Raw genomic sequence first — 18093 nt, 5'->3', positions numbered from 1 at the left:
TACAAAAAATTTAAAAATTAGCCTGGTATGGTGGCGCATGTCTCTGGTCCCAGCTACTCAGGAGGCTGAGGAAGAAGGATTGTTTGAGCCCAGGAAGTCAAGGCTACAGTGAGCTGTGATCATACTACTGTATTCTGGGCTGGACAACAGAGCCAGACCCTGTCCCTGACTCGAAAAAAAAAAAAAAACAGAGCTCAGCTGAGTCCAGGATCTGCAGGGATCTGCTGCTCCCAAGGGCAGCACCACCAGATTTCTTTGTGATCCTGGGGCACATCCCCGAGAGGAGCCTTCCATGCCTGGGCTGGAACCCTGGGCTGGCAAGGACAGCCCTATTAAAAACCCCATCTCCAAACACTTGTAGGGTATGAAAAAGTTTACCAAATGTTCCCACATCCACATCCCATTTGGCCCATGCAACAGCCCTGGAGGTATGTGCAAGACAAGCTTTATTGTCCCCTTTTTATAGATGGGGACAAAAAATGAGACATACTGTGCACCTACTAGTACTAAACATGCCCAGGGGCTTTCCATATGTGACAACTCACAGACAGCCTGTGAGAAACGAAGGCTCACTCTGTTTCTGGGCCTGCAGCCCTGTTCTCCCATCTCCCAGACCATGCCTCTGCCCTGTCTCATCTCAGTCTGGTATAGACAGCTTAGAAGGCAGCAGGCAGGCATGCTGACACTCAGTGGGCTGGGGAGGGAGAGGCCTCCAGCTACCAAGGCGAAAGAGCAACTGAGGGCTCAATATATTAATAGAATCATAAAAGTGAGAAGCAACCATGCCCTCTCTAGATGTGTCTGAGGAAGAGCACATGGCCCTTGGGAGCTTGAAACCTGTTTGAAAGCTATCACCAGCCAGGCACAGTGGCTCATGCCTGTAATCCTGACACTTTGGGAGGCCAAGGCAGGTAGATCACGAGGTCAGGAGTTCGAGACAAGCCTGACCAATAAGGTGAAACCCTGTCTCTACTAAAAATACAAAAATTAGCCAGGCATGGTGGCCTGCGCCTATAGTCCTAGCTACTTGGGAGGCTGAGGCAGAAGGATCGCTTGAACCCCAGAGACGGAGGTTGCAGTGAGCCAAGATTGTGCCACTGCACTCCAGCCTGGGTGACAGAGCAAGACTCCGTCTCAAAAAAAAAAAAAAGAAAGAAAACAATCACCTTACAGACTCAGAGCCTGATGTCCTCCCCACACCCTGCCAAGCCGCAGATGGCCCCATCCCCACCTCCCATTGTCTGAGTGCTGGGCCTTCCAGACCCTTCTGCTGACTCCTCTCAGTGCCCAAGGCAGCCACCTAGTGCTTGCCCTGGCCTGTCCAAGTTCCACCTCTGTCCTTCACTAATGCTTAATTCCTGGATATACCTATTCTACAAATCTTTATGAGAAGGTGCTGTAGGGCGACCCACAGTCCTGATTTGCCCAGGAATGAGCTGAGGGGTTTCCTGAGATGCAGGACTGAGACTGTCCCAGGAAAATCAGGATGGCTGATGACCCTCATGTACTTCATGCCTGGTCCTGGGCTGGGCACTAAGGATACATTGATCTACTGGACATAGACACTGCCCTCAAGAAGCTTCCAGTCAAAGGGTACCTACCACTCAATGAGAAACCACTGTCAAAGGCACCTTTTCAGCCCCTCAGACACATGACCCACCACCAACTTATGGGGGGAATATTATCACCTCTGTGGTATGCATAAGAAAACTAGGGCTCAAAGGTGGCACAATGTGCCCAGAGTCAGAGCTACAAGTGACATGCCAAGATTTAAAATTGACCCAATGAAACAAAGAAAGGAAAGGGCAGTTTCCAGTGTGCACATTATGGAGATAGAAAAAGATAGACATGTTTAAGTTAATTCATTTTTGTAGCTCCAGTGTCTGGCATGATCTACGTATTCAGGAAATGTGTAAAGGGAGAGAGGGAGATCTAGGCCTTATTTACTTATCTCCAGACTAGGAGATTCCATCCCCCAATTCAAAAGTTATACATTTCCCTTTTCAGTCAGTTTCAGACCAGGCGTGTTGGCTCACACCTATAATCCTAACACTATGGGCGGCTGAGGCAGAAGGATCACTTGAGCCCAGGAGTTTGACACAAGCCTGGGCAACACAGTGAGACCACACCTCCACAAAAGATCATCAAGCCTGCAGTGAGCTATGATCGTGCCACAGCACTCCAGTCTGGATGACACAGCAAGACCCTATCTCAAACAAGAAAAGAAAAGGAAAAAAAAAAAACTTTTAATTGTTTTCCTTCAGCACCAGGACCAGAAAGGAAGTGAGAAGAGGGAAAGGATGCTGCTTCTTTAAGTCAGCAGCTCAGGGCTCACTTCCTCCAGTGAATATCTTCCCTGACTCATTCTCCCACCCAAGTCTGGCCCCACACTGTGCCAGGCCCCAATCAGGAGCTGGGAGTCCAAGAGATAAAAGATACCCTTGATCAAAGAGGGAACTGACATGTCAGCAGTCATTGACAATATAAAGTGCCATCCCAGAAGCCTGCATGGTGCTAAGGGAGCCAAGAAGAGGCCATTCACTCTGCCTGGGCAGGGAGCAGAGTCAAGGGAGGGCTTCATGTCTAGAGCTTCATTGAAATGTCTTTTTCTTTTCTTTTCTTTTCTTTTTTTTTTTGGAGACGCTCTTATTGCCAAGGCTGGAGTGCAATGGTGCCATCTTGGCTCACCTCAACCTCCACCTCCTGGGTTCAAGTGATTCTCTTGCCTCAGCCTCCCGAGTAGCAAGATTACAGGCATGTGCCAGCACACTCGGCTAATTTTGTAGTTTTAGTAGAGATGGGGTTTCTCCATGTTGGTTAGGCTGGTCTCGAACTCTCAACCTCAGGTGATCTGCCTGCCTCAGACTCCCAAACTGCTGGGATTACAGGCGTGAGTCACCATGCCTGGCCTGAAATGTCTTTAAGTTCAACCTGAAAATATAAGGAAGCGTTCACTGGAAAAAGAAGGGCATTCCAGCTAAAGAGATTGGCTTGAGCAAAAGCACAGAGGTGTGAAAAGTACAAAGACTGTTGAGGAAGATCCAAAAAAGTCAGTGCAGCCAGGTTGTTAGCAGTGTGGGGGGGACAGCTGGGGAAGGAGCGTGGAAGGAACACTAGGGACAGATCCTGAAAGGCCTCCAGTGCCACCTAAAGAATGGAGACTTTCCTGTAGGAGATGGGGAGCAATAAATCAGGTTTTAGGCTGGGAAGGATATGGCCAGATATGAATTTCAGAATCAGAGGATGACTTGGAGGGTTGGGACTGAGCAGAAAGAGAGCAGCTCGAAGGCGATGTAATGGTCCCGTCCAGGCATGGGGCTTGATTGGAGCCAGTGGCCGTAAAACGAGGAGAACAGTACTTTGGGAGACGTGTCTCTATCACCATTCAGTTTGGATCCCCTGAACTGGGGCTGCGCATGGGAAGGAATGGGTTTCTCTTCTCCAGGGAGCTCGGCCCACTCCCATCCAGCTCTGCACTCAAATGGAAGTCAGGCCAGAGCAACCAGGTCTGTCTGTGCGCTGGGTCAGGGCTCAGTGTAGGGCCAGGTCGTGGTTCTTTGAAAGTTCTTCCTACTACAAAGTTTACTCTGCAAATGGTGAACATCAGAGGCGGCTGGATTGTTTCAAGTATGCATACTGAATCGCTGCTGCCGAACAGTCAGCGCTGGGAGAAACCACGATGCGTATTAACCACTTGATTATGGTGTGTAATCATCTTTTTGTCATTTTAAGAATATCAAAAAAAATCTGTTGCAAAAAAAAAAAAATCTCCTTTTCAAGTTTTAAAATGTCTCTAGGTTCCTCCCAGTACCTAGAGGTCTATACAGTACCCAGTACCTAGATGGGGCGATACAGACCCCATCATAAAATCAACCAGTGATGAGCCCTGCTAATGTGCTGGGTGCTTTCATTAGCACAGCTGTAACAGAGAAAGGATGAACACATTATCCCCAGAAGCTGGAAAACTTTCCAACAGACATGCAATTACTGGTAGAGGGGAGGTGAGAACCCCAGCCTGCTGCCTCTCTCCACCATTCCACGTGGCCTCAGTGTGTGCAAAGATAGCCCTCCAATCTAAAGACACTAGCGCACAAGTCCCCTAGCTGCTAGCCCCAAAACCTGGAGCTGTTTCTCCTAAGACATAGTTTCCCAACTGTCTCATATCCATGGGCTCCTCTGGGAGCAGCCATCAGACCTCTGCAGTGTCTCCTGGGCTGGAGGAAGCTTTGCTCTCCAGACCTTCAGCACAGTACACCCTGATTTCCAATGCAGATTTGCTGAGCCCAGTGTCTCCTGATATGCTCACCACCTTTTCTTTCTCCAGGTCAAAACACTCACTGTGATGCCATGGGACAGAACTTTCACTTTTCACGCTAGTTTTGTTTTTTTTTTTTCTCAAGCGGTCTGCATTCCCAAGACACTCCTTACAGCAGATGAAGCCAGTGCCTGACACTGTGCCAGCACATGGTAGGTTTCTCAAGTCTCTGCTGAAGGAAGTCAGTCCTGGTTGAAAACACAAGTCACAGAGATACCACCAGGAAGAGTATTACCTCTGGCCGAAAGGAATGCGCTTTCCAACCTGCTCCAGGGTCCCTCCTTCTGGGGAGCTGCCTCTGATACTCAACCTCTGGCCTTGCTATAAACAGATTCCCACTACCCCTCTTTTATTTTTTTCTTTTTTTTTTTTTTTGAGACAAGAGTCTCACTCTGTCATCCATGCTGGAGTGCAGTGGTGCAATCTCGGCTCACTGCAACCTCCGCCTCCCGGGTTCAAGCAATTCTCCTGCCTCAGCCTCCTGAGTAGCTGGGATTACAGGTGCGTGCCACCACACCCAGCTAATTTTTTGTTTTTAGCAGAGACAGGGTTTCACCATGTTAGCCAGGATGGTCTCGAACTCCTGACCTCGTGATCCTGCCACCTCTGCCTCCCAAAGTGCCAGGATTGTAGGCATGAGCCACCACACCCGGCCCCTACTACCCCTCTTCTGGCAGTTGTTGTGATCATCGATTTCCTCTCTCCCAATACATCTGAGCAGCATAAGAGCAAAGACTTGTCTGGGTCCTCGTCGTATTTCAGGTGCCCAGCACAGGGCCTGAGTGTGGCACAGAGAGAAAGCTTTGTTCCTTGGAACCTCCTCAGGAGGGCAGCGGTGGCCTAGCAGAAAAAATATAAGGTACCCTGAAAACCCCTAGCCCGAGGTCCAGGGAGTTAGTGTTCCATGTCTTGAGGTTCCTTGCCACCCAGAACCTGGGAAGGCCAGGACCCCAACCTCAGAGAAAGGGCAGTCTCAGGTGGGAGACAGAGCACAGCTGCTCCATAATCACCTTCCCCAGAGAGAGACACACCACTGGGACAGGCCCGGCCAGTGCTTCACTTCAGGAGATGCCTTGCATGGAGGGAGAAATGTTTGTGGAATTGAATGGAACAAACTGTGAAATGCTAGCTATTTGTTCCTCTGGCTACAGAGAGGCCAGTTGCCCTCTGGGGGCAGTTTGCAGTCAAATTATCTCAGGATGTGGCCTGTTTCCTCTAATGAGGCTTCTCCCTTTTGCAGCTCTGCTCCCAGGAGGGTTGGAGGGGACAGTCGTCAGAGCCAACCCCAGAGGCCTGCACTGAGGAAGCACACACGGCTCACCAACCTACAGGGTGTGGGTGGCACTACCACTATCCAAAGCAGGGGGTGCTCCCCACGACCTTCTGGGCCCAGCAATTCTGAGCAAAGCAGCACTTCCTCCAACGCCCCTCTGGGGAGACCTGGAGGAAAGGAGCAGGGAGGCATGCTCAGTTACGTAACCAGCTGCCTTGGAGTCAGAGGCCCCGGCATGTCTCAGCCCGCACTGCCAGGAGAAGCTGTGGGGGCTAGGGGGTCTTTCTTCTCTTTTGCTGCCTCCTCCAGACCTGGCAGACCCTGTAGCAGGCACTGCTTTCCAAATGCCTGAGCTCCAAGCAGGCACCTCCTACTCGGGGTTGGGAACCAGGAAGGCTGTTGTTTTCTGAGTGTGTGAAACAGTGGCCTGCTGGCTCCCTTGGCAGAAAGTCAGGCTCAGCGCTCTGCACAGGGGTGAGGGTTAAGAAAGAGGAGCCTGGGGCCAGAATGCCAAGGGACTTCCCTCCACAACCGCCCCCAGCTTCCTGCTCCCCAATCTCTCCCCACTTCCTCCTAGCACCACACTGCTGCTGCTGGCCCTGGGCAATCTCACTTCCCTTCCTGCCCTCCTTAGAGTTTCTCCTCTGGCTGGCACAGCCCCCACCCCCATGCACTCAGCTGTGTGCACAGCCCTAGACCATGGAAAAGAGGGATGAAAGAGGAGGGAGGGGACATGGGAGAGGGAAGGAGCTGAGATCCACTCTTGATCTTGAATTACAATGGCTTTTTTCTTTTCTTTTTTGAGACGGAGTCTCACTCTGTCACCCAGGCTGGAGTACAGTGGTAAGAGCTCAGCTTACTGCAACCTCTATCTCCCGGGTCCAAGTAATCCTCCCACCTCAGCCTCCCTAGTAGCTGTGACTACAGGTGTGTGCTACTACACCTGGCTAATTTTTGTATTTTTAGTAGAGGCGAAGTTTCACCATGTTGCCCAGGCTGATCTCGAACTCCTGACCTCGGATCATCTGCCCACTAAGCCTCCCAAAGTGCTGGGATTATAGGCATGAGCCACCACACCCAGCCAACAATGACTTTTTATGAAGCCTTATCCTCTCTGCCCACAGCAACCCCATTAATATTATTATACCTGTTTCCCAAAGGAGAAAACTGAGGCCAGAGAGCTTAAGATCCAAGCTAAAGGCCATGGAGCCAGCAAGTGAGCGGTAGAGCAGAGTCTGTCTGACTCTGAACTCCCAACTCCAAACCTCCTGGCTCTAGCTCTGGGAGCCCCTCCTCCACACACTCTGAGGATGCTACTTGGGAAATTCCTGCACAGATGGAAATGACACTGCTCAGCTCTGGGGAGGGAGCTCTGGGCCTTAAAGAGTTCCTCCCCAAGGACTAGTTTGGGAACCACAGGACAGTCCCGAAGACAGGACCAAGGCTCAAGGGTGGGACATGCTTGGGGAGGACATCTGCAAGTTGCTGCTCCCAACTGTCTTCCCCTCCTGGATCAGACTCCTACACTCTCTGTCACTTCCAGAAGGCAGGGCTGCCAGAGGCCAAGCTGTCCTGCACAGAACCACGCTGCAGCTCGTGTCCTCTGCCCTCCTAACTAGAGAAGGAAAGCGTCCTAGGGAGCCTCTGGCCAAAGCCTCTCCTACTTCCTGCTTGACACATGGAGAAACTGAGGCCCAATCAGGAGAAGCAGCTTGCCCATGGCAGCACCGGGACAGTGAAGAAGTGGGATCCCTGTCTCCCAGGCCAGAGCTCCTCCCCTCCACTCACCCCACTTGGGTGCTCTCCCCAGATGGGACCTTTGGCCATCTGCCTGTCCCTCTCCCTGCTCCTCACCCTCCCTCTGCACTTCCTGCTTCCCTCTCCCAGCCCTGCTCTGCAGACTCATCTCTGAGCCTCCCTGTTACATCTCTTCCCAGCCTCACCACCCCGCCCCTCTTCCCTCTGCTCTGGGCCAAGGAACAATGCTTGGGTGGTTTAATTAGCTGATTATGACCGCAGCCTGCTAGATGCAGTGCCCAGAATTCTGTCCCCAGTAATTAGGTGGGTTCTGAGTACTTGCCCAGTGGGGAGCCGATGGGGATCTCTGTGCTCTGCCAGCCAAGGGAGGCTGTCCAGCTGCATAAAGAGCTCCTTGATCACTGGTGGGTCATCGGAAACCAAGGTCCCCTCCTCAGGCCAGGTCAAACCACACTGGAGGGACTGCAGCCAGACCCAGATGTCCAGCCTAAGGAGGGACTCCCTACTCTTCCATGTCACTGCCCACACCAGGAAAAGGCTCAGTACATGACTGAGGATGAGGACGAAGAATGCAGCATGCCCTCTGGAGCCCAGGAGAGAATAGCTCCACGGCTGGGGCACCCATTTAAGAAGTAGGATTGGAACAAGCAGACAGAGCTAAGATGGTATTCGAGATGGCAGGAGCAGCAGAAACAAAGTCCCAGAGGGAGGAATGAGCCACCAATCCCCTTGCCAGATAGCTCTGGTTTTTAGAAAATACATTCTCCCAACAAGGTAAAGCTGGACATCCAGTAACCTCTGCGCTTTACGTTGCAAAGAATAATCTAATTCCTATGGCTCTGGGCTACTTTTGAGATATTTTGAAATCAACAATGATGTCCTATGGTCTCACCAACCACACTGTTCCCCACCTCCCCCCCAGCCCCAGAATATCTCCTCCCAGTGAAACGCCTTGGCTGAACAAATATTGATGGCCCTCAGTGGCATGCCAGGTCTGCACAGGTGCTGGAGACAAGCAGATCCAGGCCAAGTGCTCTTGAAAAGTTCTTGACCTCACAAGAGGACATCACGAGTGAGCAAATTACAAGGACCTACGCAGGGAGGGAGGAGGGAGTGCTGACAGAGAGAGATTACAAGAAGGTCACAAAGTACTGGGAATCAGTGAGGGCTTCCCAGAGGAAGAGGTGCATGTACGTGACCCAGGCCTTGCAGGATGGGAAAGGTGTTGTATGTGGTTAAGTCAGCAATTGGATACTGAAAGCCAACCATAATATAGACTTGTACTGGGGCCTTAGGAGACTCAAAAAATGAATTAAACAGGGCCCTTCCCTGGGGAAGCTCACAGCTGGGTGAGGGAGGCAAGCCTGGTGAAAGGTCATATAAGCATAACAGCCACATAACACTGACCTTGCAAGAGGACTTTCTTTGCTTTATCTGACTTAATTTTAACGCAATCCTCATGACCACCTACTATCCCATTTTACAGATAAAGGAGCCACAGCAGCGAAAGGGTTAGGTAATCAGGGAAGCCACCCAGCTGGTAAGTGCCAGAGCTGGGATTGGAAACTAGGAAATCTGGTTCTTCCAACAGCCTACACTCTATGCTAATCTGCTAATAATCCATGCTAATCAGATCACCAAGGGGGCTGCAGGAGGCCAGAGGAGCAGCAGAGAAGGCTTTTTGGGGGAAGGGCTCCTGAGTTGTGTCTTAAAAGGAAGAGAGGGAAGGGCGTTCACGAGGAGCAAATAGCCTGAGCAAAAGGCCTACTGGTTACTACAGATTCTGTTTATTTTTAATTTTTAATTTTTTTTTTGAGACCAAGTCTTACTCTGTTGCCCAGGCTGTAGTGCAGTGGCACAATCTCAGCTCACAGCATCCTCCACCACCTGGGTTCAAGTGATTCCCCTGCCTCAGCCTCCTGAGCAGCTGGGACTACAGGCGCACACCACCACCCACCCCCGGCTAATTTTTTTTTTTTTAAGTAGAGACGGGGTTTCACCATCTTGGCCAGGATGGTCTCGATCTCCTGACCTCATGATCCATCCGCCTTGGCCTCCCAAAGTGCTGGGATTACAGGAGTCAGCCACCATGCCCAGCCTATTTTTAATTTTTTTAACCATATTTTATTTTATTTATTTTTTGAGACAGTCTCATTCTGTCACCCAGGCTGGAGTGCAGTGGCACAGTCTCGGCTCACTTTCACCTCCTGGGTTCAAGTGATTCTCGTGCCTCACCCTACCAAGCAGCTAAAAATACAGGCACATGCTACCACGCCTGGCTATTTTTTGTATTTTTAGTAAAAATGGGGTTTCGCCATGTTGGCCAGGCTGGTCTCAAACTCCTGACCTCAAGTGATCCGCCCTTTGGCCTCCCAAAGTGCTGGGATTACAGGCCTGAGCCACCGACCTGGACCTGTTACAGATGCTTTATGTCCCTGGAGGTGAGGACGGCTGCTGTTCAAGGACCTGACCCCATGGGAGACAGCACCACCCTTTCGAGCAGTAGCCAATTCCTTCCTGGCCCTCAGCACCCAACACCCATCCCCACCCCGCACACACTCCCTGGTGGTCTCAGTCCCACTGATCTGTGGCAGAGGCCTGAGTTGCTCAATCTTCCACTTTGGCCGCCCAGAAGAAAAGCCACTCCCGGACCTGCTAGCAGAAGGGCCTCTCACATGATTTGACTTCACAGGGACAGTAGGACCCAGAAAGGGTGTGTGTCATGCCCAAGGTCACACAGCAATAAGTAAACAATAGAGCAAACCTCTGGGACCCTTCTGAGATGGTGAGCCCCAGCAGTCTACTCCCTACTCCTTCCCTGGCCCTATGCCAAAACCTGTCCATGCCCATTGCACCAGGCAGGGGCAAGGGTGAAGAGGGAAATAGCCTGGCAGAGATTTGCTTGCCCTCTGTCCTCCAACCCTCTGTTCTCCAACCCACTAAACCAACCCCCTCTGACTCAAACCACCCCTGGGACGGACCCATCCTGCACATGGGAAGGCAGAAGGGAGGGTGCCCAGGAACCATCTGAGATGGTACCTGTTCTAATCCCAGGGCTCACTCAGGAGACAAGGCCCCAACCTCAGGAGCCCCCAGTGTGATGAAGGAAGAAGGGAAGAAGGAGTTCAGTTCAGTTCAGTTCAGTTTAACAAACCTCTGCAAGGCTGAGGGAAGAGTGTGTCTACACAAGGATTAAGTGAGCTGGTTGTGGGCTACAGGCCCAGGGCCAGCATGAAACGGACCTCCTGCCTCATCCAGGACCACACTGAATGGTTCAGACATTGCATCCTGCCTCCCGCTGACCTGACGTCAGTCATTGTGCCCCCATTGCTGGAGGCCCTTCAGACCAGCAGATCCCTCTGCAGGTGCAGGGAGATGGAAGTTCAACTGTGGCCTCAGCCAGGTGCCACCCAGCTCCAGGCAGAGGAAAAGCTGTTCAGTTCCTGCAGTGACCTTAGTCACACAGAACTCTGGGGACCTGTCTGGTCCAACTCCCAGAGGCCTCATCTGGCACCAGGTCTCCTGAGAAGGAACAAGCAGTTCTTCTGGAGTGGGACTAAAGATGGGGCCAGTCCCAGGAAGGAGGAGGCGCGTCTCCAGAGAGATGACCCTACCAGGGCCCCTTAGGGAAGGCGGGAGGGGGCTGGGACAAGAGAGTTCTTTGTTACTCTCTCAAAAGCAGCCACCCCATCCTGCCAACCCCCTCTGTTCTCCAACTCCCTACTAGGATTCAAGCCACCCCTGGGACAGGACCCATCCTGTACATGGGAGGTAAGGATGCAGGGTGCCCAGGGACCGTCTGAGGTGATACCTGTTCTAATCCCAGGGCTCACGTGGGAGACAAGGCCCCAGCCTCAGGAACTCCCATTGTGATGGGAGAGGCATCCTCCTTCAGAAGCCTCTAGTCTGAGGAGGAAGACATGGCTCCCACTTGCAGAGGCCAATCAGGTGGCCTCCTGCTCAGGCGCCCCATGCTAATAAGGGTGGTATATCCCTGTCCCTCAGGACCTTCCAATCTGATGGAGGAGTCAGGAATCCACCCCTCTCTCCTGAGAACTTTGCCTGTGTGGGAAATATAGCTTTCAATCTTAGGGCCTTTCACTAATGGGAAAGGCCTAATTTCAGCACTTAGGGAGTTCCTGGGCCAATAGCAGAGGCAAGAAAGGAAGAAAAAGTTCAGTCCAGTTCAGCAAACCTCTGCCAGGCATCTCCTGGGAAAGCAGACCCAGCAGTGGGTAAGGAAGCATCAAATGGGAAACAGAAATAGCCCTGAACCACAAGGAGCTTACCAGCTGGGGAGCTCACTCAGCCTGAGGTATGAATGAATAAGCAAGTACCTTGAAACCATCCACTCTGGCATCCAAGGCCTGCTGGCCAGGGCTCCCCTTCCTCCACAGCCTCACTGCTCACACTCCCACACCTGCTGCACCCAGTATCTACACCTTGGCCCAGGCTCTTCCTTCTGTCTAGATCTTTCTCATATTCCAGCACCCAGCTCAGGGGTCACCTCCTCCAGGAAGCCTTCCTCCAAGTCCCCCACCTGAGTCAGATGCACCTTCTTTCTGGAGCCAGCACATTGCCTGTCTTCCCCAAGACCAGCTTAAACTTCACAACCCCTCAGCCTGAGCCTGAAAGGACAGCACAGGGCAGTGGTCTTTTGCCTCTGGACATAAGGCAGAAGGAGGGGGTGGATGAGATAGAACCCTCAGTTCCCATACCCACAGTCTTCACTGCCCACCATCATACTGACCCCAGCCCAGGGCCCCATGCCCTTCCTCCAAGAGACTCCAGCCTTGCTCCAGGCCATGTAGAAAAGCAGGGTCTTCTCCTGCTCTCCTCTGACCCTATAGCCTAGCTTTGCCCTCTCCACTCCACCAAAACCCCATGCCACCAGCTACTGTCTTCTGGCTGAATCTGAGGGGTCTTGCTCCAGCTCAGCCTCTGTGGGTCTGTCCCTGCTTCTTTGGCTCCAAGAACATGGTCTTCCCTCAGTTTCCTCCCTCTTCTCTCCTGCCCAGGCACTGGTGCTCTCAAAGGCCCTGGCTGTCCCTAACCATCTCTTCATACTGTTATACGTCCTCCCTACGCAATGTTATTCATCTACACTTCCAAAGCCCTGCCTCGCACCCTGATCCCTACCCCAGGATCCAGACCCATCTACACAGAAGCCCCCCATGTCCAGCCTATAACAGACTGCCCTGGTTCCCCCACCAAGCTGCTCCCAGCCCTGCAGGCCTCAGCCAGATGGTTGGCACAGGCACTCTGGCAACAGCAGAGGATGGCCAGGTGGAGGCAGGACCTCACTTGTGGTGTGCTGACTCCCAGCCTGCTCCTCTACTGCCACCACCCCAAAGTGTCAGAAGCCCTGGAAGTGGCAAGCCCACACCTCCGGGCCTCTGGACTCATGCCAACAGGAGGCATAAGCCTCAGGCAAGGAGACCCAAACTTGGGGGAAAGAAAGCTGGAGAAGTCTGAAGCCCAGAGGCTGGCTTGGAATCAGGGATCAGAGACAGTGAGCCAGGCTTGACGCACCACTCCCAGCAGCCCCACGAGCAGGCCTGGCCAAAGCCACAGGACTTCCCCATGTTCCATACAAGATGGGTCACACAGGGCTTAACCACCAAGAGAAATGACAGCCAAAGTTCACAGAGAGCTGGTGGTTACATGTCCCCATCACCCTCCTTTCTCTGAAAAAAGAAGAATTCATAAACATATGCAGGAAAGGAAATTCCACTCCCTTCCATTGCCTCTCAGGAAGTCCCTCTTGTTGTCTAAATCTGATCCTTCATGTTGTCTGTTGAGTTAGTGGGAACAGCAAAGCACAACCTGAGGCTGGGAGCTGCCAGGGAGGCCAACTGTGAGCCAGACAAGGCCCCCTCACTTGGGCAAAGTGTCAAGTAGCAGAGAGGGCTTTGTGGGCCTGAGTTCTTAAGCCTCTGCTGGCTGAATGGCAGTGGACAAATACTCTCTCCTAGTCTGTTTCCTCATCTACAAAATGGGAACGACAATCCCCACATTACCAGATTACAGTTGAATTCATTGAGATTATGTGTGTAATTTTTTTTTTGAGACGGAGTTTCGCTCTTGTTACCCAGGCTGGAGTGCAATGGCGCGATCTCGGCTCACCTCAACCTCCACCTCCTGGTTCAGGCAATTCTCCTGCCTCAGCCTCCTGAGTAGCCGGGATTACAGGCACGCGCCACCATGCCCAGCTAATTTTATTTTTTGGATTTTTAGTAGAGATGAGGTTTCACCATGTTGACCAGGATGGTCTCGATCTCTTGACCTCTTGATCCACCTGCCTCGGCCTCCCAAAGTGCTGGGATTACAGGCTTGAGCCACCGTGCCCGGCTTATGTGTGTAATTCTAACACACACCAGACACCTGGCAAAGGGCCAATCGACCAGCAAGATTGATGGACTCCACCTCCTTATTCATATTCATATTTCTCAGCTCTATCCTCTCTGCAGCCTAAGTTCAGAGCTCGCAGTCTCAGTTCTCAGGTTTCTCCCCAGCCTCCTCACTGGTCTCCCTGCTTCCAGGCCTGCTCTTCCCATCCATCCCCCTTGGCGCTGCCAAAGACATCTCTTTGAAATGAAAGCATCTGCTTGCATCCCTCTGCTGCCTCATACTCTTCTCTGAATCACCATCTACTTCAGGAGAAAATGCTATCTCCTTAGCCTGACATTCCCAGGCTGCTGGTGACCGGCCTGTGTTTACCTCTTAAGGCTCACTGTCATCCCCATCCAGGCCCTGGGCTGCACACCTTGCTTCCTGCCTCCGAGCCATTGCAGATTGTGCAACCTCGGCCAGGAATGTCATTCCCAATCCCACCCCCTTGGCCTCCTCATCCTTTCGGATGAAGCTCAGTAGTTCTAACACAACCTCCTTTCCAGGAAGGCTTCCTTGGCCATGCTCCCTGCCTGGGCCTGGGTTGGGGACTTCTCCTTTAGCCTCCCACAACGCATGTCATCCTGCTTTCTAACCACCTGCTCTGCTCTAAATCCCTGGAGGACAGTGTAGACTCTCCTCTCTGAATCCCCAGGCCCTGGGCACTCAGAAGGTACTCAACATTTGTTGAATGAATACAAGATTGTTCCCAGAGCACCTTACAGCAACCATCATACTCCTACCCTGTAACTAACCCTGTCCAGATATTTTGTTTTTATTTTTTCACTCTCTCAGGCTGCACCAGGGTGCAGTGATCATGGCTCACTGCAGCCTTGACCTCCAGGGCTCAAGTGATCCTCCCACTTCAGCCTCCTGAGTAGCTAGGACTACAGGTGTGCGCCATCATCATCAGCTGATTTTTGTATGTTTTGCAGAGACAAGATTTCACCATGTTGCCCAGGCTGGTCTTGAATTCCTGAGCTCAAGCAATCTGCCCACCTCAGCCTCCCAAAGTGCTGGGATTACGGGAGTGAGCTACCATTTGCAGCCCTGCCCAGGTATTTAACACCTATTTCCCCTTGGCCCTGGGAGTTCCTAGAAGGCAGTGACAGTTTCTGATTAATTTTCATTATTGGCGGGGCGTGGTGGCTCATGCCTGTAATCCAAGCACTCTGGAGGCCAAGGTGGGTGGATCACCTGAGGTCAAGAGTTCAAGACCAGCCTGACTAACATGGTGAAACCTTGTCTTTAAAAAAAATAAATAACTAAATGAAAATTTTCATTATCACTTTCATATGGGGGTGCAATTCCAGATGGAGGGATGGATTCGATAGTTCCTGATGTTCAGTTTTAGATATCTGCAGATTCCTTTTCTTAGTCATAGATAAAGTAGAATCTCATGGCTTACAAAAAAAAAAACAGGGTACAGCCCATTCCTGATTTTGCCCTTCTCTTCCAAATTACTTGGCAAACTGTCTGAAAAGGGAAAGAAAGTCCTCATAGGACTGCAGGAGAGTCTGAGGGGGAGGTCAGGGCCACCATCAGGTGGGTTTAGCCAGGCCTTGGCTCTAGGCTTCAGGCAGTGCCTCTATCCCTGCCCAGCAAAGTCAGTAAGTATACAAGGGGAGCCCTAAAATGGAAGTATTGATATAGCTTCAACTTACAAATGGGAAACTAAGGTCTGGAAAGGCAAAGGCAATTGCCCAATGTCCCAAAGGTCCACCAGTGGGTTCAAGACAGGGCAGGGGGAGTCATGGAAAATACCCTGGCCTCGGAGACAGGGTCTCCAGCAGGTGCCTGGAAGCCCATGGTGTCCTCATCTTTCTGACAATCCATGTCAGCAGGACAGCAATGACACTTATCCCCCCAAGTCACAGGGAGATACAGAGAGACCCAAGAGAGGCTGAGTCACCCTGATCACAAGGCAGCCCAGGAAGGACACGGGAGGGGAGAATGGCTCAGACTCCCTGCCATGCCCTGCAGGAAGAAAAGCCCGACCTCATGGGTCAAGAGAGTCTTAATTTCGGGGCAGATGGATGCGGCTGGGGAGGGAGTCACACATCTTCCTCCTGCGGACAGAGGCCTAGGTAACAGTGCTGGCCAGCCAGCTGCAATGGGGACTAGCCATCGAGGTGCATTCAGAGACACCATGATCTTCTGCAGTCTCCCTCAAAGGCCTGGGCCTCCAGCACAGAGCAGAGCACCCCTCCCTGGCACATGAGGGGCCTGGCAGTGCCCTAGGGCCATCCACAGAGACATGACCAAGTGGACTCCAGCCTCTGCCCTGCCTCTAACCCATCTTGACCTTAAGCAAATCACATGACAACTCTAACCCTCTGGTTCCTCTGCTAGAAAACAGGAAAAGGAAAATTAACCTCCTGGAAGAGCTGTCAGGAGGATGGTTGGAAAGTAGTTTCTAAACATTAAGAGCTTGAGTTGCTTCGGAGACTTAGTTTCTTCCTCTAGAAAATGGAAATAATCTCTGGAAGCCCTTTCTCATGCTGTTGAGAGAGAGCCTTAGATGGCAGTGGCCCTGAAAGGTGGTGCCCTCTGGGGTGGTCTCTCTAGTTTGTTAGTTCCTTCAGGGGAGGAAGGGGCCTTGCACATCTTTGATCCCCCACAATATGCCTAGTATACAGCAAGAGCTCAATAAATAAATGGAAACAAGGAGAGGGGAGGGAAGGGAGGAGGGAGAAGGTGGACACAAGGATAGGAGGGGAGGAAGACAGAAAACAATGAGAAAGAGGGATGGAAAGGGGGTAAGACGGGGACCCCAGGGAGAGGCTATGTGCAGACTTAGTGGATAGGGAGGGCAACGGGGAAAACTGGGTGACAATGCTGAGCCCCTGAGGAGTGCTGGTCCTATCTGAAGGGCTGCCCCCAGGGGCTGCCCTGCTCTAGCCTCTTCCCCTTTTATCCCAGTTTCCCCTTTCAGAGGCATAGACTGCCTCTTTCTGAGTCTTTCAGGCCAGGTTTCAGGAGAACAGAGGGGCTCTCCCAGCCCTAGGTTCAAAAGAGCTCCTGGCCAGCCACTCCTCAGGAGGTCAGAGAAAAGGGAGCAGAGGGTATGGATGGGATCTGGATGGGATGGGATCTGTTTTCCCAAGGCTGGGGGTGGTGGGGAGTGCTCTACCCTGTGTGATGTGTGTATTTCCACTTCTGGCCATGTGGGGCCTGGAGCATGTGTGTCAGCGGGCCTCGGAGCTGGCAGCTTGTGCCTGTAGGGTGCCAGTCTTTGCAGGCATCAGTCTGATTGTGTCTGTGGGGGTCAGTGTTGGTGTGGCTTTGCGCTCCGCTGTGGTGAGACCTGCCAGCAGCACAAGTGTGTGTGCCAGTGAGAGTGATATGTGTGCCAGCAAGGGTGTTTGCTACAGCGAGTGCAGGTGACAGTGTGCATATCAGTGTATGCCCACACGTGTATACCAGCACTAGGGTGTGTTAGAACTGGTGTGTGTTGGAGTGTGACCTGTGCATGCCAACAAGGCTGTCAGCAAGAAAGTGTTGACTGAGGCGTGTGTGACGGTGTGCCACTGCGTGATGAGCGTGTGCCAGCGGCTGCCAGTGTGTGCACCAGCATGCATGTGCCACGGGTTAGTGGGTCCGTGCGTGTATTGTGTGTCAGTCTGCCTCCGTGCGTCTCTGCGCCTGCTGGCCAGTGCTGGGTGTCAGCGAGCTGCGAGTGTGTCCGGGCCAGGAGCCGCGGCCCACATGGGGCGGCCCAGCCCTTGCCCTTTAGTCTCCACCGCCCACGGCCCTGCCGGAGACCACACAGGAGACCTCGGGTGGAGGAGAACCGGTACGTGATCCCAGGGTGGCCCTGAACGTAGAACCAGGACGCAATCGGAGCCCCCGCCCATGCCCTCGCCGAGGTCGCCCCCACGCGCCCCGCGCCCGGCGGCCACCCTGCACTCACCGTGTCCCTTTGTCGCCCATGGTCCGCGACGGTCGCAGAGAGGTCCGTGGCGTCAGCGCCCAGGCTGGAAAATCCCCGGCCAGCAGGAGGAGCGCGGGCCAGCCCGCTCCCGGCTCCCTGCTCCGCCTCCTCCGTTCTCCCGGCCGCCGCCGCTGCCGCCGTTCCCGCCCCCGGTCCCCGCCCGCCGCCTGCCGCGCGGAGCCGCGCAGAGCCCGGGCCGCTGCCAGGGGCGTGGAACCACGCGGGGTGTGTGCGTGTGTGTCTGTGTGTGCGAGTCTGCGTGTGCGCGCACCGCCCAGCGAGCCAGGGCAGTGCGGCTGGACGCGTCAGGGCCCCAAGGTTCGCGTTTGGGGGTGTCCCCCCGGGTGTGCGTCCGTGTGTGAGCCTGTGTGTGTGTGTGTGTGTGTGCGCGCGCGCGCGTGTGTGTGTGAGCCTGTGTGTGTG

General features: G+C 53.0%; 1 protein-coding gene across 9 annotated transcripts in view; it reads right to left on the bottom strand.

Moving 5' to 3' along the window:
• ARRB1 (arrestin beta 1) overlaps positions 1 to 17782 on the bottom strand; it is a 96783-nt gene extending 79001 nt beyond the window's left edge. For all 9 annotated transcript variants that reach the window (XM_078340240.1, XM_035265420.3, XM_035265431.3 and 6 more), the window contains exon 1: positions 17650 to 17782. In XM_078340240.1, the coding sequence (XP_078196366.1) occupies positions 17650 to 17669 (20 nt within the window). In that variant the 5' untranslated portion in view covers positions 17670 to 17782. The remainder of the gene's footprint in view (positions 1 to 17649) is intronic.
• Between the last annotated feature and the right edge of the window lie 311 nt (positions 17783 to 18093).

This window comes from Callithrix jacchus, chromosome 10 (genome assembly GCF_049354715.1).
Source record: "Callithrix jacchus isolate 240 chromosome 10, calJac240_pri, whole genome shotgun sequence".
Taxonomy (NCBI): Eukaryota; Metazoa; Chordata; class Mammalia; order Primates; family Cebidae; genus Callithrix; species Callithrix jacchus.
This window is presented reverse-complemented; position numbering and strand designations above follow the sequence as displayed.